General features: G+C 42.2%; 1 protein-coding gene and 1 long non-coding RNA gene across 2 annotated transcripts in view; one reads left to right on the top strand and one right to left on the bottom strand.

Annotated features, from left to right (window-relative positions):
- The window catches only part of LOC142107339 (uncharacterized), a 135845-nt gene that overhangs the window by 61536 nt on the left and 55047 nt on the right, over window positions 1-19262 (bottom strand). The window lies entirely within an intron of this gene.
- Window positions 1087-17882, top strand: LOC142107570 (delta-1-pyrroline-5-carboxylate dehydrogenase, mitochondrial-like). The gene is made up of 15 exons (XM_075191066.1): window positions 1087-1230; window positions 3268-3361; window positions 3925-4017; window positions 6912-6959; window positions 7080-7235; window positions 7781-7930; window positions 8220-8294; window positions 10372-10559; window positions 10855-10928; window positions 11639-11835; window positions 12206-12253; window positions 13314-13466; window positions 13849-13970; window positions 15339-15457; window positions 16043-17882. Exons 1-15 carry the CDS (start codon window positions 1190-1192, stop codon window positions 16153-16155), a joined length of 1671 nt encoding a protein of 556 aa, XP_075047167.1. The 5' UTR covers window positions 1087-1189; the 3' UTR covers window positions 16156-17882.

Genomic DNA, 19262 nt, shown 5'->3' with positions numbered 1-19262 from the left:
CTCTGACATCCATGCTCAATGTAATGAGATTAATGTGCATTATACTATCGGAGTACTTCATGCCTTTAATTTACCTATCTTACAGCTGCACTTTTGCAGAACTACATTGGTCTTTATCATCTAACACACTGACTTTCTATATCATATTCCTCTCCAGAATTAATACAATCAGCATTTAACACTGTCTATAAAACATGGCCATATGAACTGTTTTGCTGCAGTACACCTGTCTAAATTCATATAGATAATAACACTGCATGTAGGACGTTCCCAGACGTGTGGTGCTGTAACAATAGGGAAACGTGTGAATATTGGATCACTACATATAGCTTATGTAATATTTACCATTACAAATGGAGCTGTGTAATAATCACAGAACTGAAAGTGGTATTATAGGAGAATAACCGCATAATAGTGAATTATGATTAAGTACACATATAAATTATTGTGCTTCTTTAATTATATCTGGGTGTATAAATGAAACCATAAAATATGGCACCAATACAACGTGTGCTTCTTCCAGATGCATTACCTATAAAGAAGATGTCATTTCACATCAGATTTCGTGCAGAGTGCTTATGCAAATGAGTGTGAGTGTGTGGGTTTAGGGGATCTGGGAGAAATTGGGGTGTTTACATGAAACACATGCAGCTTATTATTCACATTTTGCATTCCACATAGAACAGCAGTTATTACAATAAGTATGCTTAAGATAGGTTGTTTTTTATGTTTCACATTATATTTCATTGGCCGTCCACATAGCAGGCTGGAGCATTCATTCCTTTCAGCATCTCCCCCATCCCCATGTGCCTTGTAGGATGCCGCATGCGACACTGCGTTCACACGTTGCAGAGATAAGCGCGACCAGATGCAGGGTGTGACGACACATCTGACGTCACCGAGCTTATCTGGGCAGGACGCAGCCAGGAGGGGCGTTTCTCCCTGTGCGCCTTCCTATTGGACGCCTCTTGTATATGGCTTCTGCTAGGCCATTGGCTGGTGGCGCCGTATTGTTACTTTGTATCATGCTGTATTACCGGCAGAGGGAGCCTCAGTGGGTGTCTCTCAGCTTCCCCCCCACACAGCCAATAGGAGGCGGTATTACACGGGCTTCCTCCTCCCCACCCCTACCCTGTGCTGAGCACAAGGTGATTCTAGTCTGGGACAGTCACATGATCCTGATCGCAACATGCTGCAGCTCCGGAGGGTCCTGAGTCAGTCCTGTGCAGGGTGAGTACACCAGCAGCTCACACAGCACTGGTCCCAAGGGGCAGCACCCATAGGGCCACAGGTGATATGTGGGGTAGTATATTATTTATGCCCTATCCATCCTCAATCATTACCCACTGGATGCTGACAATCACCATCTATCATACTGAAACACACATATCTATTCTATATTTATAGGGGGGAATGGTAACTGCAGGACTGTCAAATGCTGCTTAAAAAAGGTAAAATTGCTTCAGGTGCTTAATATTACAGTTGTTACAACATAAACAGAGTTATACAAACAATTTGTAGAACAGTTCACAGTCCTACAGCCCTATTCAATGCTCTCCCAACGTAACTTCTTTCAGATGCTGCCATAAAGAGGTTTTGCATATTAAATACCTTCCCTTTAGTATTAGTCTGGTGTCCTCATCATTATTGCATACAGTTAGAAACTCTGCAGCTTCAACAAGACTGGGGTCGTGCATTCGCTTCTAACCAGGGCCCCATCTGTGTGGAGTTTGTATATTCTCCCATGTTCGTGTGATTTCCTCTCATAGACATACTAGTAGGTCAATCAGCTTCTGATGAAAGTAACCCTAGTGTATGTTTGTGGTAGGGAATATAGACTGTAAACTGGGGCAGGGACTGATGAGAACAAGTCTATATTCTCTGTACAGCTCTGCCTAATATGTAGGTGCTATATAGACAACTGCTAATAACTCGCTGTTGAATAGAGGAGGGTGCTGTTTGACACTATGAGATCTGACGCAGAGATATAAAAGCTGCAGCTGATCAGACGAGCGCCAACTCCTCTAATCAGCAGACGGCTTTCATTAACAGCACCGCTTCGGATCACGCCAATGGTGATATATAGAGGAAGTGTTGGGAACCTGATAAATACAGTTTGCCTGTCTCTACAACAAACTGGTCACTCTAGGCCTTAGCCGTGTATTAACCTGTGTGTCTTCTATCCATGTTACTTATTAGCCTCGCAGGCTCAGAGATTAGTGAATTGGTCTAGACTCCGTTGTGTGGTATTAAATATTTACAGTCAAACAAAAGAGCAACAAATAGAAGAGAATAAATTATCAGAGGAGTAAGTACTTTATGTAATTATAGTGAGACAACATCATGAAATATACTGTAAGGTCAGCCGTCTGGTGCTCCAGGAATACTGGAACCTTTGTTTACATTACAGTTTTGCACATGGCTCTTGGGTGAATACTGGGTGAGATGCTGAATTGTGACAATCTAGTCCTGGATTTAAATACCCAGAGGGAAAATATATACACAATGCAAGTTGCTGGTATATTATACAATGTGTGTCTTTAAGATTCAGATCTCCTTCTACAACATCTGTCACCATATAGCCAATGTCACTTGGAATAGTTAATTCATGGCATTTAATCCATGTGATAGCCTTTGGGCCAGGTGGGGCCCTTCCAAAATGTGATAGACTTTGGCTGATCCAAATGTACAATTGTCCTGTACGAGCCACTTCACCTGCAAACCTCAAACTTGTATCTGCAGTTCAAAGTTCTAAGACATTAAAATAAACTATTATTATTCTTTGTAAGGCACCACCGTGCTCTGCAGCACCAGACTGGGGAATACAGGACATACATAGGGACATACAAGGCGGACAATATAAATGCTGACATGCAAACAAAGGGATGGAGGACATTGCACATGAGAGCTTACAATCTACGACTGGCTGCATCTTCTAGTATTGTTAACCTGAACATTATCAAGTTACAATACACAATGTAGACATTCAGCTCGAACATTGTCAAATCGTAGCTCAAATGTTTTTATTTCTTGCAAACTTTCAAAAATTAGAGCTGATCCGATGAACCATTAACAGAAGATGTTTCCACTGTTTTCCTTTAAATAGGGGTACCTGATGAACCATTTTTAACAAAATTCAAGTAACGCTGTGAACCCCTCTTTATGACCACAACTCCAACAAGTATATAGTTACATATGGAGCAATGCTTTGACCTGCTTAGTACCATACATGCAGAACATACATTCTTTCTTCCTTGTCTGTTTCAGACTACGCTGGCATCACTGCGCTGTGACTGACGTGAAGAATGAGCCAATCCTGGAGTTTAGCCATGGCAGCCCCGAGAGAGAGGCTCTCCAGAAAGTAAGATCTTATTTTAGGACTATTTTCCTCTTCTAGATGTTTAACATTGGTTTCAATGGTGCCTTTAACATCAATGTTCTTTAAAATCTTAGTGCGGTGTTTAAAAGGGCATATTTTCTAATGTGTTAATATTATAACGGGAGGTATAAATTGTTTAATGATTTCCCAACACATCGCTAAATTCTAACTATATTTGTTTCATACAAATACAGTAGCTTTTTAAAAAGTGTAAAAGAAAAAAAATGTGTTCAAATGTACACGCACCTCATTGTGTATGATATGCATAGTGGGAATGAGCCCCAGGTGACGCTAGCTCCCGGCCTGGGAAGAGTGTCGGAGGTACAGCTGGTGTGTGACTATGGTAATTATTAGCTCTTATGACAGTTTCCAGGTTAATCAGATGATTTGGGCAGCAGAATTGCCAGTCAGATAATGTAAATAATTTGCTACAAATCTGCTGACTGAGCGTCTGATCTACTCACCGGCAGATCCTTGCACTTTGATCCTTGGATTTTTAGTTTGCTGTTATAACATCAGGATTTCTGTCCCCCATTCTGTAATAGGCGCTATATGAACTTAAGGACAAAACGGTGGAGATCCCATGTGTGGTAGGGGGAGAAGAGGTGTGGACAAAGGACGTGAGGTACCAGGTTTCGGTAAGATTTGGTTACTTACGAGTCATAAAAATGATGGATGTTTTGTTCTGTTTACGGTAAACACTTGTACACAGTTTAATCATTACTTAGAACTGCCGATTATTGGTGCTCTTCTCCAAAATCTCCCTAGAATATCTGATAAAGGTAACCCATCTGCCTCTTCTTACACCACTCGGTAAAAGGTGGACTTTGCACCTCGTACCCCCTTGATTTGTAACTATGACTGATCCCAATATGACAATCTTATATTTTTGCAAACTTGTAACAAATAAAGTAAGTCGTTATTTATATAAAATAGTCATTCAATAATGTGCGCAACACACTTTCTTCTTGGTCCCTTTCCACTAGCCCTGTGAGCTGACAATCTCCTTCTACTCTCTACATAATAGAAAGTGACTCTTTTATATTGTTCCCCTTGCATACATCTGATGTAGGTGGCGAGGTCTGGTCAGGGCCTCTGAAATAACAAAAAAATATTAAACAAACCAACTCATCCTTTATACACGAGAAAAGCAGGAGAGTGTCAGCTCATAGGGCTAGATGATGAGGACCAGTACAAAACAACCTTATTTCAGTGTTTGGGATCATTATAAAATGATTATTTTATTTTACTACTTTTCTCCATCTCATCCAACAACAAAGGTCAGTCCTTCCCTGCAAATCCATCTACTTTGTTTATTCCGGAGTATAAGACTGAGGAAAACAAGGCTCCGGCTAATAGACTTTTCTAGCCCTAGTCCTGCTCCACCACTACCATTAAACTGATTAAAGCCCAGGGCTAGCGCACACGTTATCCAGCAGTTTAATACTGTACATGTGTTTCAAAGTTGTAATCATGAATGTTGCTGTATATTGTGAATGTACAGTATGCCAGTGTTGTGATATATTTCTAAGATAAACTTGTGTTATTATATAAGCCACAGGTTGTAGTTTAAATGGTAAAAGGTGCCATTTGCAATCTGCACATAGATATAGTCTAGATGACTTCTAAGAGTAAGACACCATTATATTAAGATTGTAACCTGTAATTTAGGTTCATCTATCACTGTGTGAGGAATGTCCCAGGTAAGTGTAAGGCTGGGTACACACTACAGGGAGTTCAGCTAGTTATCAGCCCAATCACAAGATATAAAGGACAGTTCGGCCCGTTATCACATTAGTGTGTACGCTCCAACAATCATCGTTCCAATGCTCACCTTATCGTTTCATTTGATTTTTAAACTGGAATAAAATAAGAATCTAGTTCAACAAAGTTTTGACAATTCTGCAGTGTGTCTGCAGTCAGGACCAGTAGTGTCCATAGATCTCTATGGAGTGTCAGTCACCATAGCTTCGGCCGATAGTTATAACAGATGAGAAGCTCAGATCTGACGCTGTAAAATGTGTTTAGTGTGTACACAGGAATCAGCATGCTGATCGGGTCACCCCCCCAAATTGTTGGTAAAATTGCTAAGGGTATTGGGGGTAATGTTGTATAGTGTGTACCCACTACACAGTTTTCATCCAATAATCGGCTAAATCAGCCGACATACGACCTCTCGTTCAAAAGTCGGGTCAGTGTGTGCAGTGACACGATGGTCGAAAGTCTGCCCAAATGGACGATTGTCGCCTCATTTGGTTGGTCGTACCGTTTAATATTTTCGTTCCAATCTCGTTTCCGTTGTGTAGTGTGTATAAACTTCCGACCGATTCACAACAGTGAGTACGAAATTACAGTCATTGCTCACGACAACATGGCTGTAAAAAGTCGTTAAAGGGACGTCCGCTCTTCCCTTTATCGTCCTAAACAAGGCTACTGTGTATGCAGTCCATGGACCGAGCGATCAGCATAAAAAGTTGGTTGAAATTTCTGTAGTGTGTACCCAGCTTAAGCTTTGGAGGCCTGGTCCCCAGACTCCTGTGAATAGATAAGACTTTTGTCCACAGCTAACTCCAGGGCCAGTCAGTCTTTGCACATCTAGATATGTTAATTAGGCTATTGTGAGCAGTCTCCGATTGTATTATCTAGGACAAAGACTAAATGAAATCACCTTGTTTGTGCTTGTGATATAGGAAGGTGTTAAAATACTGAACAATATGTTATATTGTGTGTATTGAAGAGAAGTCAGGTATTGGCTGGGGGAGGTGAGGTCAGCAGTAAAGTTGATGTTAGGTAGTAATTAAGCTCTAGAGAGCTGGGGTGAAGACGTCTGCTACTACTGGCAGAGGCGGGTCAGCTCAGTGCCAGGGACTCATGTGTTAGGTGCCGTTAGTACGCAGTGCTATGTGTGAGCCAACGTCAGGAGACTTGGGGTTGTTAGTGCAGAAGGTCTGCGCCATGTACTAAGGGATGCTACCGAGGACCTTGTCCTCACATACCCAGCTATCTGCAGGACGCTGGTGCTCACCTGGGTATTGTGTATTGTATATTTAGAAACTTGCTGTGTTGTGTTAAAGTGAACCTTCAGTACTAATAAAATGATATAAAGGATCCCGTATCCTCACATAGACGCTAATATGGGAGATGTGATTTGTGAGCTTCCCTATTGCAGGGAATGATTATCACTTACAAAGATATTAGTATTAGAAACACTGGGCAAGTAAATATCTTGATATTTCCAGTTTGTACATAAAGCACAGGGCATGAGAAGAGAAAAAAAAAATATATATTATATATTAGTCCTTTGTTCTTGGATGGCTACAATGTTATTATATTAAAATGTCACTATAGTGTGACAATAGTATGTAATCTTGGCAGGGTTCCCAGACAGATCAGACAATTCTGTGTTCCTATGACATTTGAGCCCAATGAGCTGTATAGTTATAAATAAATATTGGAATGGACAAGCATCATTATAATATAGGTGCGAGTGAGCGCTTGTCTTTTCTAACCAATGGTTTTCCTTTTATTTTAGCCTTTCAATCATTCTCACAAAGTCGCCAAATACTGCTATGCGGACAAGGTGAGTAGCGAGTTGTTTCTGGACTGACAATAGATCCCGTTATCACGGTCTGCCTATGACCATACTGCGCTGCGGCCTATGTTGTTGCATTTGTGTGTCTATGTACATTCTCTGTCACAGGACTTGCTCAATAAAGCCATCAATTCTGCACTGTCCGCACGCAAGGAATGGGACCTCAAACCGGTACAAGATCGTGCTCAGATTTTCTTTAAAGCAGCTGATCTTCTTAGTGGCCCAAGAAGAGCAGAGATTCTGGCTAAGACCATGATTGGACAGGTACAAGTAGCCTCCAGTATTTCTGTATATGCATGAAACATGACAAATAACCAAGAGTAGTGCTGACCGACAGTCGCACATCTACCAGCAAACACTGCATGTACAAAGCTAGGATTAGAGACTTGTGCAGAGAGTGAGTCCTGATTTGTGACGGCCCCTTTACATCGGGTGATCCCAAGAGCTCTAAAAAGCGGGACATCGAATGGGAATTGAACAATGTGTGAGAAATTCTGACATTTGATGTGAGCCAGTGACTGAACGTGTGGGATAGAATTTTACAGAAATATGGCAGCAATAGCTGAACTGCCAAATTATTTCCTAGCTAAACTGAGCTCTTCTGTTCACTTGACGTGTAAGACAATAAAGTATACCATATTGTACAATATACCAAAATATATTTGTGGCGTTAGTTACACTTTAAATAATACAGGATGACACTTATAAAGGTAAAATTAATGTAGCCATGAAGCCAGAATAGTTATAGAATAAGTCGTTTCACCAGAAAACATGATCAGACTCAATTACACAGAGATTTCTTGTTTCAGGGTAAAACGGTAATTCAGGCTGAAATTGATGCCGCTGCTGAGCTTATCGACTTCTTTCGATTTAACGCCAAGTATGCCCAGGAGTTACAACACGAGCAACTGATCAGCGTGCCAGTCAGCACCAACACCCTGGTACACAGGGGCCTAGAGGTAACACAAGGGTGATAACGGGGCGTCCCCGGGGGACTATATAACTCTCCTATCCTGGACCTGCTCTAACTACCGATGTGAGGTCTGCAGAGAACTTGACATGTGATGGTGACCAACCAGAAAACAAACAGGACAAGTTGGGGATATGTTTAGGGGCAGGTTATAGGGGTGCAGGTTGTTATTGGGTGTTCTGTGGTGACGGCTGTATGCAGCCTGAACCAATGACACTGGATGTAGTGGAGATGTCGGTGTCCATACATAACTCACACCCACTCTCTGTTGTTGTCAGGGCTTTGTCGCTGCTGTCTCTCCATTTAACTTCACCGCTATTGGGGGGAACCTGGCAGGAGCCCCAGCCTTGATGGTAAGTGTTTTACATGGTTGGTATCTTACTGTAACTTACACCTAGAAACAAATGGTTTTATATAAGAGACTTCAATACTGTACATGTAAAGGCTTCAGAAACATGGCAGAAGTGAAGACATTTAACGTAAGGTTGAGAACATGGGAGATGCATTGTTCCCACACGCACTAGGCTTCCTCAGGAACCCCGTGGTGCCCATAATAAAATAAGGAAAAGGGGGAGGAGTCAAATTTTTGCTTCCACAACATGTCACATGGACTGAGCACCCAATAAAATGCTACTATCTCCGTTTTATAGATGACCATTCAGACAGAAAAATGCAGATACACAATATGTCACTCACCCTTATGCAGACTTCCTATAAACCCCCATTACTTCCAGAACACATCTCTCATTGGGTAAATTTGAATCAGAGAACAATGATATCCAGCGCTGACACAGGACTATAATTTGTATAGATAGTGGGAAAAAATGGTTTACTGACAATGTGCCCCGAATAGATTGAGAATGTAACACGGACAGAGTGGTTCTTAAAAACATCAAAAAAACCTTTAATTGTACCATCCAAATACTATGTCCACAGAGAAGCTGTGGGACTAAAACATTACAAAATCAACAAATTACAAAACAAATTTAAAAAGGACTATAGCACTAAAAGAAAGGAGTTAAGAATGCAGTGAGTGTATATGAACTGTCAATAGATATAGTATTAGGCAATTACATACTGTTAGGACTTATTACAATGTTCTTGTTATAAATAAGTCTATACTGTGCATGTAAAGCAGGACTGTGCACGCAAAACGTCCATACAGAAATCAATGGTGTTAGATGATTACAAGCACCTCCAGATCCAGACAAAGTCAATACCAAGTAACTACTGGTTTAAGTGGGTTACAGGGCGTACACACATTACACACATATTATTATTATTAATTTTTATTTATAGGGCGCCACTAGGTATCTGTAGCTCCATACAGGGACAGGCAGAAACACGATACAGGGTGAGACAGCACGGTACAGTTAACAAAAAGCACAGTAACTCAGAAGCTTGATGTACAGCTAGATGAGAGGTGAGAGCCCCCAGCGGGGTAGAGAAGGGGGTAGAAGGGCAGGAGGACCTCACGGAAGAGACAAGGAGCTGGAGAGCAGAGTTAAGGTGGTGGAGAACAGAAGGAGAGGAGGCCCTGCTCGAAGGAGCGTACAATCTAAGGGGAGGGTAGGACGGACAGAGACACAATGGTAGGAGGAGGGAATGGGGAGAACGGAGGCTGAGAAGGGGAGAGGAGAAAGAAAGGGAGGGAGGTAAGAGGAGACGGGAGGGCAGGAGTGGGAGGGGGATAGGGGGACCCCGGGAGGAGGTCAATTAGGTGGGGGACTGGAGGGCTTTAAGGAAAAGGTGGGTTTTTAAGGCCATATGATACACACATTATAAAAGACCTCAGATGTCAGTTGGTTATCGTCACCCTATGACTCCCATAAAAACGGGCAGTGGAAGCACCTGATGGTAACTGAAGCGCCACAATTCTGTGCTGGTTCCGCTCCGTCTGTACACAGTCACAATCACCGAACGATGTAAAGTCTCTGGTTTGCCGGCGGTGTGTGTACAAGATGTTTTGCCTTTAGGGAGTTTGCGCATGAGAGGAGATCTGTTCCATCATTAGTTGGATCAGATATCCACGGTTTGTGTAGCTTAATAAAGAGATTCAGTAGTACTGCGCCTCAGTATTAATGGTGGTATTTAGAATCAAATTCGGATCCCCGGGTGAATTACCCGTCTGACTGTCACACTTTATCAAAGGCAAAAAGGCAGTTCCACAGCTGCAAATCTTTTATGATTGAGCCGTCAGCTGCACAATGGATGTCTGGTTATTAAAGGAAGTTATTTACAGGTGCAATATGTAGCTCTCTGCTCCTACAGAACGCGCATCACCCTGAGATGTATAAATAGACCAAAATCTGTTGTATTACTCCCTCCCTCACTGTCACACACTAATATGTTTATTTTACTAATGCCTCGTCCCATGCACCCTATTCAGATATATTTATATACACTGCATTTGTCTCATTCTTGTGCCAGGGTAACGTAGTCCTGTGGAAGCCCAGCGACACTGCCATTCTGTCCAGTTACGCCGTGTTCACCATCATGCAGGAAGCCGGCCTTCCACCTAACATCATACAATTTGTCCCGGCGGACGGCCCAGTCTTTGGTGATACTGTTACCAGCTCGGAGCACCTCAGTGGAATTAACTTCACCGGGAGTGTCCCGTAAGTGCCAGAAAAAACATTGCGCTAGGGGCGGGGCTGTGTCTGTGTCTACGTCTCTGTAGCGCTTTGGATGCAAGTAATCCAGGTTATTATTAGCAAAGTTACTGTCACTAAAATCACAAGAAATGAAGATTTGCGTTTGGTTGGCCGAATCCTAATGACTTGGCCGAACCTGAATTTTGCTAATAAACTTTAGGACAAAGAGAAATCTGTGCATCTCTACATAAAGTACAAGTGTTCTCCAGTCCTTCTGTTCCAATTATATCGCATATTGTTTTAAATCCTTTTACCACAGAACCTTCAAGCGCCTGTGGAAACAGGTGGCGGAGAACCTTGACCGATACCGGACGTACCCTCGTTTAGCAGGAGGTGAGATACGGTTCAGCTGATCTCTGCAGGTCTATGTCGAAGCAGGAATTGTTTTTTATACAGTATATGAATACATCTGCAGAAAACCAGATAACGTTCCCGGTACTGGGAGACCCTTCCCATAAGTATACACCTAGGGGTATATTTATAAAACTGTTGCACAGGAATCCTGTGCAAAAAATAGTGCAGCAGGATATCAATGGGCAAAAACTGGCACTGATGCTCCTATTACTGGGGGGAAGGGGGGATTAGTAGCCCCACACAGAGAAGCGCTAAGGCTTTTTTAAACTCTACTGTGCAATGGTCGCTGGGTAGGCAGACCGTGGGTAATATACAAGGGATCCCCAAAACTTCTGTCAATTATACCCAATATGTAACATAAACCAATACATGCATACCTCTCTCAGATACTGTTATCAATAAACCCTGGAGTAGCTGACCCTCTATAAGAATAGATGCATCAGTCACAACTCCTATTGGTTTTCTGGGGAACGGGGGTCTATCAGGCTATATTCATTTAACATTGCCTACCACTGATCAACAGGACAACTGATTCATTGGTTTATGTTGGGAGTAAAATATTCCGATACACAAATTCTCCTCTATACAGCCGCCGTTTCCATCGTACAATACGCTTATCTGAGTCAGCGCCTATACAGTGTCCTGATATTGAAGGGGTTAAAAAGACACTTTTCTTGTTTTATTTGCAGAGTGTGGAGGGAAAAACTTCCACTTTGTGCACAAATCCGCCGATATAGAGAGCGCGGTGAATGGCACAATCCGATCGGCCTTCGAGTACAGCGGTCAAAAGTGCTCTGCCTGCTCGCGGGTCTACGTTCCCGACTCTCTGTGGCCCCAGATCAAAGCCCGGCTGCTGGAGGAACACGGCAAGATGAAAGTGGGGAATGTGAGTAGAGATTTCCACCTCTCATGTGGGGGGGTTCTCAGCGGGAGTCTGATGGGATTAGAGACCGCGTTAGGCCACTGCTAATACCTACTGAACCATCCGCCTCTCTTATCCTGTCAGAAAATGAAGAGTTGGGGAATGCAGGAATTTATTGTAAGTAGCCATTAACCCCGTATATTAATTGAAAAGAAGCCTCCGCTCCTGTCAGGTGGGAAGTGTAATTTTAGAAGCTGGAGGTTGTGTGAGGGTTTAGCCAATGTTCCTGCTCTGCCTTCTGATCCATGACATTCAGTTAGGAGCTTTGGGTAACAAATTAATGAAATGTAGGATCCTGAAAGTCTCTGATCTGGTTTTTCGCTTTAATTCCCAGCCCGCAGATGACTTCAGCACCTTCACGTCCGCCGTTATTGATGAAAAGGCAAGTACCAGGATTATGTTATCTGGATGCAGTAAATACGTGTGTCTGATAGTTACTGTTAATACCAGGGTACATTCCTTCCATACTTCCTGCTCGTTATGTATAGGGGTCAGGCTGACCTGGATAGCACCAGTTATTAAGATTGAAAATAAAAGATACGCATTATTTTATTTACATTTAGTTTGACAATTATGAAGAGCCTTGTTTTGAAGTCTCATATAACTGCCCATAATATGCATTTATCACAAAACATATCTGTGCTTAAAGTTTTTCTTCATAAAAAGAGACAATAATTGAGTGCATAAGTATTCACCCCCTTTGCTATGACAAACCTAAATAAACCCTGGAACACTCAGTCTTAAGATGTCACATAACACTGATGTAACTATACACAGGTGGACTTGAAAGTGTTTCCGTTCATTTCAAAATCATGTCTGAACGGTACTGCAGTTCATTAAACAAGAGCTTCATCGTGAAGACCAAAGACCATTCAAAATTAATCTGAAAGAGCTATGGGAAAGCACCAAAACAAAAACTTGCGGTCGATTGAATACCCCCCTATGAGCCATATGACAATTCCGGACTGTTTTACACAGATGGGAATACAATAACCCAGGGACACCACAAATGGTGTTTTATGGGGAGTCACTTAGTGAGAGAAGCAGTGGTTGAAAGTTACAATAGCGGCTACACATTCCATGATGCAGTACTGAATGTTCACATCTGCTGGAAATGTCCTTACAGGTTTATACTGTCAGAGATACTGGGCTTCCTCAAATAGAAATATATTTAATCCGATACAGCTGCCAAACAACAGTCCTACTCTTTTTGGAAAAAATAAAATGAAAGCAGTAGAAACGTAAACGGACGGCGTTCATTAAGGTGCTCACTACCTCTGGACAGGAGGGTGTCAGACGACTGCACCAGACCTTGGTACAAGTGTAAATAAGCCCCATGACACACACACAGGATCCTCTGACGTCTGTACTGTACAGCGCTGCTCGTATGTTGGCGATACATGGGTATGATAATAACATTACCACTCTCTGTCTTCCATCAGTCGTTCAGACGGATACAGGGATGGATAAAACACGCAGAGGAGTCCCCCAGTCTCACTATCCTGGCTGGGGGGAAGTGCAGTGACAAAGTTGGCTATTTTGTGGAACCCACTATTATCGAGAGCAAAGATCCCAGGGAGAGAATAATGTCGGAGGTAAGTGGATTGTATATCTCAAGAGAGAAACTAGAAATAAGAGTTTGTTTTATCGGCATCTCCCAATTGCCACACAAATCCTCTTTCATTCTAAACTATTTCTCGTTAAGTGCAAATCTTCAAAGATAACCTGTGCCAATGTTTCCTCTATTTAGAACAGAACCCACAATGTCCATTATAGCAGGTTTACACCTTGGTGTCTAAATCATTGTACAGTAATCTGTACAAAACACTAAACCTGTCTAATATACAGACAAGACACATTTCAAGCAACCCATTGTCACACTTGTGCAACATTACACAATGACTATATCCCACTTGTACTTTGTGCGTTTTTCTACATAAACATCGTATTTATACTTGAAAATCTGTTTTGATGCAGGAAATTTTCGGACCGGTGTTAACAGTTTACGTCTATCCAGAAAATAAGTATAAAGAAGTTCTGCAGCTGATAGACTCCAGTACCCCATATGGTCTCACGGGGGCAGTGTTTGCCCAAGATAAGTAAGTTCTGGTCACAAGTCTGACAAAACAACAGGGTCTCCTGTAGGTCTCCAATTATCATTGGCAAACCACAAATAGTACCTTCATTTGGAGTTTTAAGTAGGAAGGCCGATGAATAAGGCCTTCCAGTCTCATGCCTAAACTCCCACCGGTCGGCTAAATCTCTTTCTCATCCCTTCTTCCCTTCTCCCCCTTCCTCCCGTCTCTCCGTCTCATCCATGTGTCTGTCTGTCTTCCCCTCCCTTTAGATAGCTCGCTCCTTTGAGCAGGGCTCTCCTACCTCCTGTTTCCATCACTTTTAACTGCGCTCTCCAGCTACTCTGCTCACCTCCTCTCAGTCCCTCTGCCCTCTGTCTCCTCTCGCTTCTCTCCGCTCCCCTCAGTGACTCTCAACCTGTCATCCGTGCCCACCCTCTTGGGCCATAGTTACCTGCCTGTACTCACTTTTCCCCTCCCTCTCTTTCTTGCTGTGCCTGAGCCCCCAGAGTTATAGTGCTTACTGTTACTTGTACTGTGCTGTTTCACCTTGTACTGTGCCATTGTTTGTCCTTGTACGGCGCTACGGATACTTTGTGGCGCCCTATAAATAAAAATTAATAATAATAATAATAAGTTATATCTGAATATGTACCTCATAGTACATCACACCCTCTAAAGTAAAGCATTATACCGCTGTAATTATCTAGCTCCAATTATTGTAATCTCTTGAATTGTGGTTCATATCTGGAACAACATACTCTGTGATAACCTTTATGCTCTCTACACATTGTATCTCCTAACTCATTATCAAACTAACTGCTATAAATGGTTTTATAATAGTGACCTACACACGTCTCAGGTTAATATATAACTAGTTTGAGTTCTACAGGCCAATAAAGGAGTCATTTCCTGAAATAGAGAGGTAGGACCTTGCATGTTCCCCCAACCTCTTCATTCAGAGAGTGAGCTGTCTAATCCTCTGTATGTAGTCGCTGCTGAGCCTTTTTCCTGTACACTGATAAACAACGCCTATTAAAAGCCAAGTCAAAACGAAGACAAAAACTTTGCACTCACTTTAACAAAGCTTTACAAACGTGTTCATTAACGTATCTCAAAGCTTCCCTGCAGCACAGTGTACTTAACGAGCATTCCCATATCACACCATCACAGTGTACTGACCTTCAACGCTTCTAAATGCTGCATGCAGCGCTAAAATTAACGTCAGAAAGTGTGCGTACAGGTTCATTTACCTACGTTGTGAACTATCAGTGTTAAAGTGCCCTTAGCAGACTATAAGTTCAGCGTTGTACGTCCTAAGAGTCCATACACGTAATGTCCTAGGTCTCCTATCATTCATTCTTTGTTATTGTATTTTTTATCTGTCACTAGAAACGTTGTGCGTGAGGCAACGGAGGTCCTCAGGAACGCCGCCGGCAACTTCTATATCAACGATAAATCCACCGGGGCAGTGGTGGCTCAGCAGCCCTTCGGGGGGTCCAGAGCGTCAGGTGAGTGATAGGGTCCAGATCTCCCTGACATAACATCAGTCATCTGATCAATGCTCTCCTGTGTCCTCAGTCTGTACAACACCCTGGAATGTTCTACTCCAGCAATAGCTCAAACTGTAGATATTGTAGAAACAGTCACATTACTAACAGAAGGAATACAATTTATTACCCTGAATGTTTAATTTCCAATTCAATCGGAAGTTGCTCTCTGAATGCTTTTTCCTATAGCTCAAGTAAGGTGCTAGTCAACAAATAAACAGCTGTTAGTAGCAATTCATGGGACAGCACCTTTTTTATGACCTTCCTTGTTTGTTTGGCAAAACGTTCGTTTTCCAAAAAATAAACACCAGAAAACATTTCCGTAATCATGAAACTGTCCGTAGCAAATGTAGCTCCGCCCACTTTGCCATCATGGCCGCTTCCAATCAGCACAGATGTAAATAAGTATAAAACACCCATCTATCAATGTCACATGCAGTTTTATAATAAAGTGTTCTCAGTTTTGGGGTTTATTTCTATCTTCTAACATCTGACATCCGTCCACCCTGCACGTCTGTTCATTTAGTCCTTTCACTATTGTCACAGGTACGAATGACAAACCCGGGGGTGCGCACTACGTTCTCCGCTGGACCTCGCCACAAGTCATCAAAGAAACCCACGTCCCTCTTACTGAATGGAAGTACCCCTACATGCAATGAGAGACGTGTCCATGCTCTCATATATTTATGGATACAACACTGTTTCCAGACTACTAATCCAGAAGACCGTAAAACTGCATTTTAAATCCACTATTTTAATTTAGGAAATTATTTTAAAATTGTTTTTTATTTTTTTTAACTGAGAACCTGAAATGCTTCCGACCTGTAATGGAAACTCTACTGAGCACGGACACCTTGAAACCCGAGAGACAAATTACAATGAAAATCCCAATTGTGATAATTAAATTTGTCGGACACCTGCTGAAAGGACCGTGATTGGCGATACATCCATGGACTGGTATTAGTGCGACGCCACACCTATTAGACAGGTGTTTATGCCATTAGGTTACTGGTTTTATGTTTGGTGTAAGAGATGTGCACAAATAGATTAACTTTGCTACAAGTGACAAAGGAAGCCGGATCACACAGGCTTACAATCGTTTCTGTTTTCTCCACCCACACCTGTTACGTCACGTGCGCCTCATGCAGGCAGCCATATTGCGCTGTGCAGACGTAGAGTTTGGTCTCTGTCCCCATGGTAGTGCTTACATGTGCTCAAAAGGTCTCCAATATATTCTTGTTACACTTGTAATGACAATTCTCCTATTTTATATTTTGCCAAATCTACTGTGTACTCTCTTAGACAGACTGTTGCCAATATCTCACACACACACACAAAACCTTTAATGCTTCCCCAGCTTCAGAAGCTTTTTCATTGGTGCTGAAAAAGCAGGTTTAAATCTCCCGCCTTATAATGAGCGCCTAAAACTCTGTGCGACAGGGGCTGGTAAAATATAATGGATTTCACGAGAACAGCGTTTTTATTGAGCTCTTTAAACACTTGTTCAGAACGTTGCAGTCAGATGTTTAGGCCCCCCCCCCCCCCCCAAAAGAGATAGAAAATAGAGAACGTGGAGCACATTCCCCACTTCTTACCTACACCTTCTGCTTCCACCACCCTATATATGAATATCCCGTACTAAGCGCAATGAATGTTCACCCTGTAACCATCTGTCTATTGCCATACTTCCTGACAGAGAATGACAGCACACACTTGTCAGTACAGTCATAGGATACCAGGATCTACCCCACATCACACTGGAGTTTTATTATCTACGAACCACATGACACTTGTCTGCCAGTTATCAGCTGGAAACAAGCCGATTGGCCGAAACATTCGGCACACGTGTCTAGCTGTACGTTGTAGTTATTGAACCACTCACTGCGGAGTAGCTGGTCTGTCTAAGCTTAAATATGACCCCTGCTGCTGGGGGTATTAATCTGCAAAGCTAATTCTATAGAATGTAATGTTTCTGACCCACAAAGCTTGCAGTCTGAGTTACCTCATTACAGTATATAATATATAAGGGGGGGGGGGTGTTTACACTACTGAAGAAATGTCTGAGCTTAGTATCAGACTGGTTACATTATTCAGCCCTGTTGTGAGTTTTCACTATTTCAGAATTATTTTTTCATTGTACTCTTGAATGTAAATATAATGTTTGGGATGTGCAGGTAATATTGGACTGATGTGTGTTATTTTTTATGTTCTGTATAAATCTTTTATTAATTTTTATGTACAAAAAAGCTCAACTCACTGTTATAAAAGCTGTTAATAATCTGTAGGTCAAACAAGTACAATCAGAAGAACATAAATAGTCTGCAGTAATGGAGAAATATGGGTTTGTGTACAGTTACAAATTAAATGTCAACTTGGCTAAATTACATTTTGTTGATAATATTTGAAACATTCATAGGAATATATAGTGTGAAGAACCCTCCTGTGTGTATTGTTACTGGGATCGATCTGTTATTGCAGTGACTGGTAACCTGAACCACTACATGGGGGCCCTCTAACCTTCACTTAATCTCAGTAATAAGACAATACATTTAATCTGTAATATCTGGGGAAGCAGGGTGTATGTGACTAACCCACTAGAACTGCAAGTATTTCAATGGGTCCTAGAAGCATTCTGGTAATTATATACAAATAAGGATTCCCTGTATAGCACATATATATTACAGCCCGGTAGGTCATTCTACACGGGATCTCTCAGGCCGCTCCCATTTCTGAAGCGCGGTTGTTGAGGTCCGCAGCGGTCATGCAGGCCAGGTTTGTAAATCACCCAAATGGCTTGAGCTGGGGCCCAGTACTTGTAGTGTAATTCTCAACCAGAAGAAGTGTCAGCGACGTGACAAGGTCATACAGGGTAAAACCACAGATCACAAAATGTGAGCGCATTCCTTATAAATATGAGCTCAGGGACTAGATAACATCACACACGATATCAGACTTACTGAAGATCCCACTACAAATCTCACTCTCGGCTCATTGAGACCGCGGCCAAAATACTTTGTCTCCTTGTAGGTCAGGCCCTGAACATTACACTGAATGTTACTCAGCCCTGTGATTATAATGTCATATCTAATACCCATGTTTTCCACGGAAACCCTGGCACATTATCTAAGGAAGAGCATTACTAAGCGCATTTCTACCAATGTAATATCAACACGTAAACACACAGTCTCAGTGTCCGCTCACTCCTGATTTATTTAACACATAATATTAAAAAGGTTGAACAGAGCAGCAATTTAGGAGACAAACAGAACATGTATGTACTCTTTATATCATGCACATCTTCCAAAGACCAGAACAATAGATGAACATACCCCAATAAAGGTCTTACTAAAATCTTAGCACTAGATCATTTACCAGCAAAATTATTTTAGACTTTAAAGCAACTGAAACTTGCAGCCAAACCTGCAAACCCACAAGAGTAGTGATTTTACAGTGTGGTTGTGCTTCTTGTATACATCAAGACAGATAGCGCAAGATAAAATGGGCTGCACATCTTCGTGTAAACAACCTCCATGATGTCCATTAGTTTCCTCTTTCTTTCTACAGAAAGGGTTACCCTGCGCCACAGCTGGCCAACAGCTACCTCATTGTGGCCCTGTGCCCAGGCCCCCTACTGTGAGTATCACCATTGTTTGCAGATTTCCCATTCCAGCCATAGGGTCCGATCCATAACTCCAGGGGTCAGGAAGAGGGCGACACCAGTGCACCCTCACCAGATGAGCAGGGGTATGTGCTGTACTCCCGCAGT

The sequence above is a fragment of the Mixophyes fleayi genome, chromosome 11 (genome assembly GCF_038048845.1).
Source record: "Mixophyes fleayi isolate aMixFle1 chromosome 11, aMixFle1.hap1, whole genome shotgun sequence".
NCBI classification, from domain to species: Eukaryota; Metazoa; Chordata; class Amphibia; order Anura; family Limnodynastidae; genus Mixophyes; species Mixophyes fleayi.
The sequence above is the reverse complement of the archived record's forward strand: the minus strand, read 5'-3'. Positions and strand labels throughout refer to the sequence as shown.

Bases quoted from the DNA above. Each gene is read 5' to 3' on its own strand.
- LOC142107570 (XM_075191066.1), top strand. From the start codon at position 1,190: ATGCTGCAGCTCCGGAGGGTCCTGAGTCAGTCCTGTGCAGG. The intron at 1,231-3,267 runs GTGAGTACACCA...TGTCTGTTTCAG, and splicing joins CTGAGTCAGTCCTGTGCAGG to ACTACGCTGGCATCACTGCG. The intron at 4,018-6,911 runs GTAAGATTTGGT...CTTTTATTTTAG, and splicing joins ACGTGAGGTACCAGGTTTCG to CCTTTCAATCATTCTCACAA.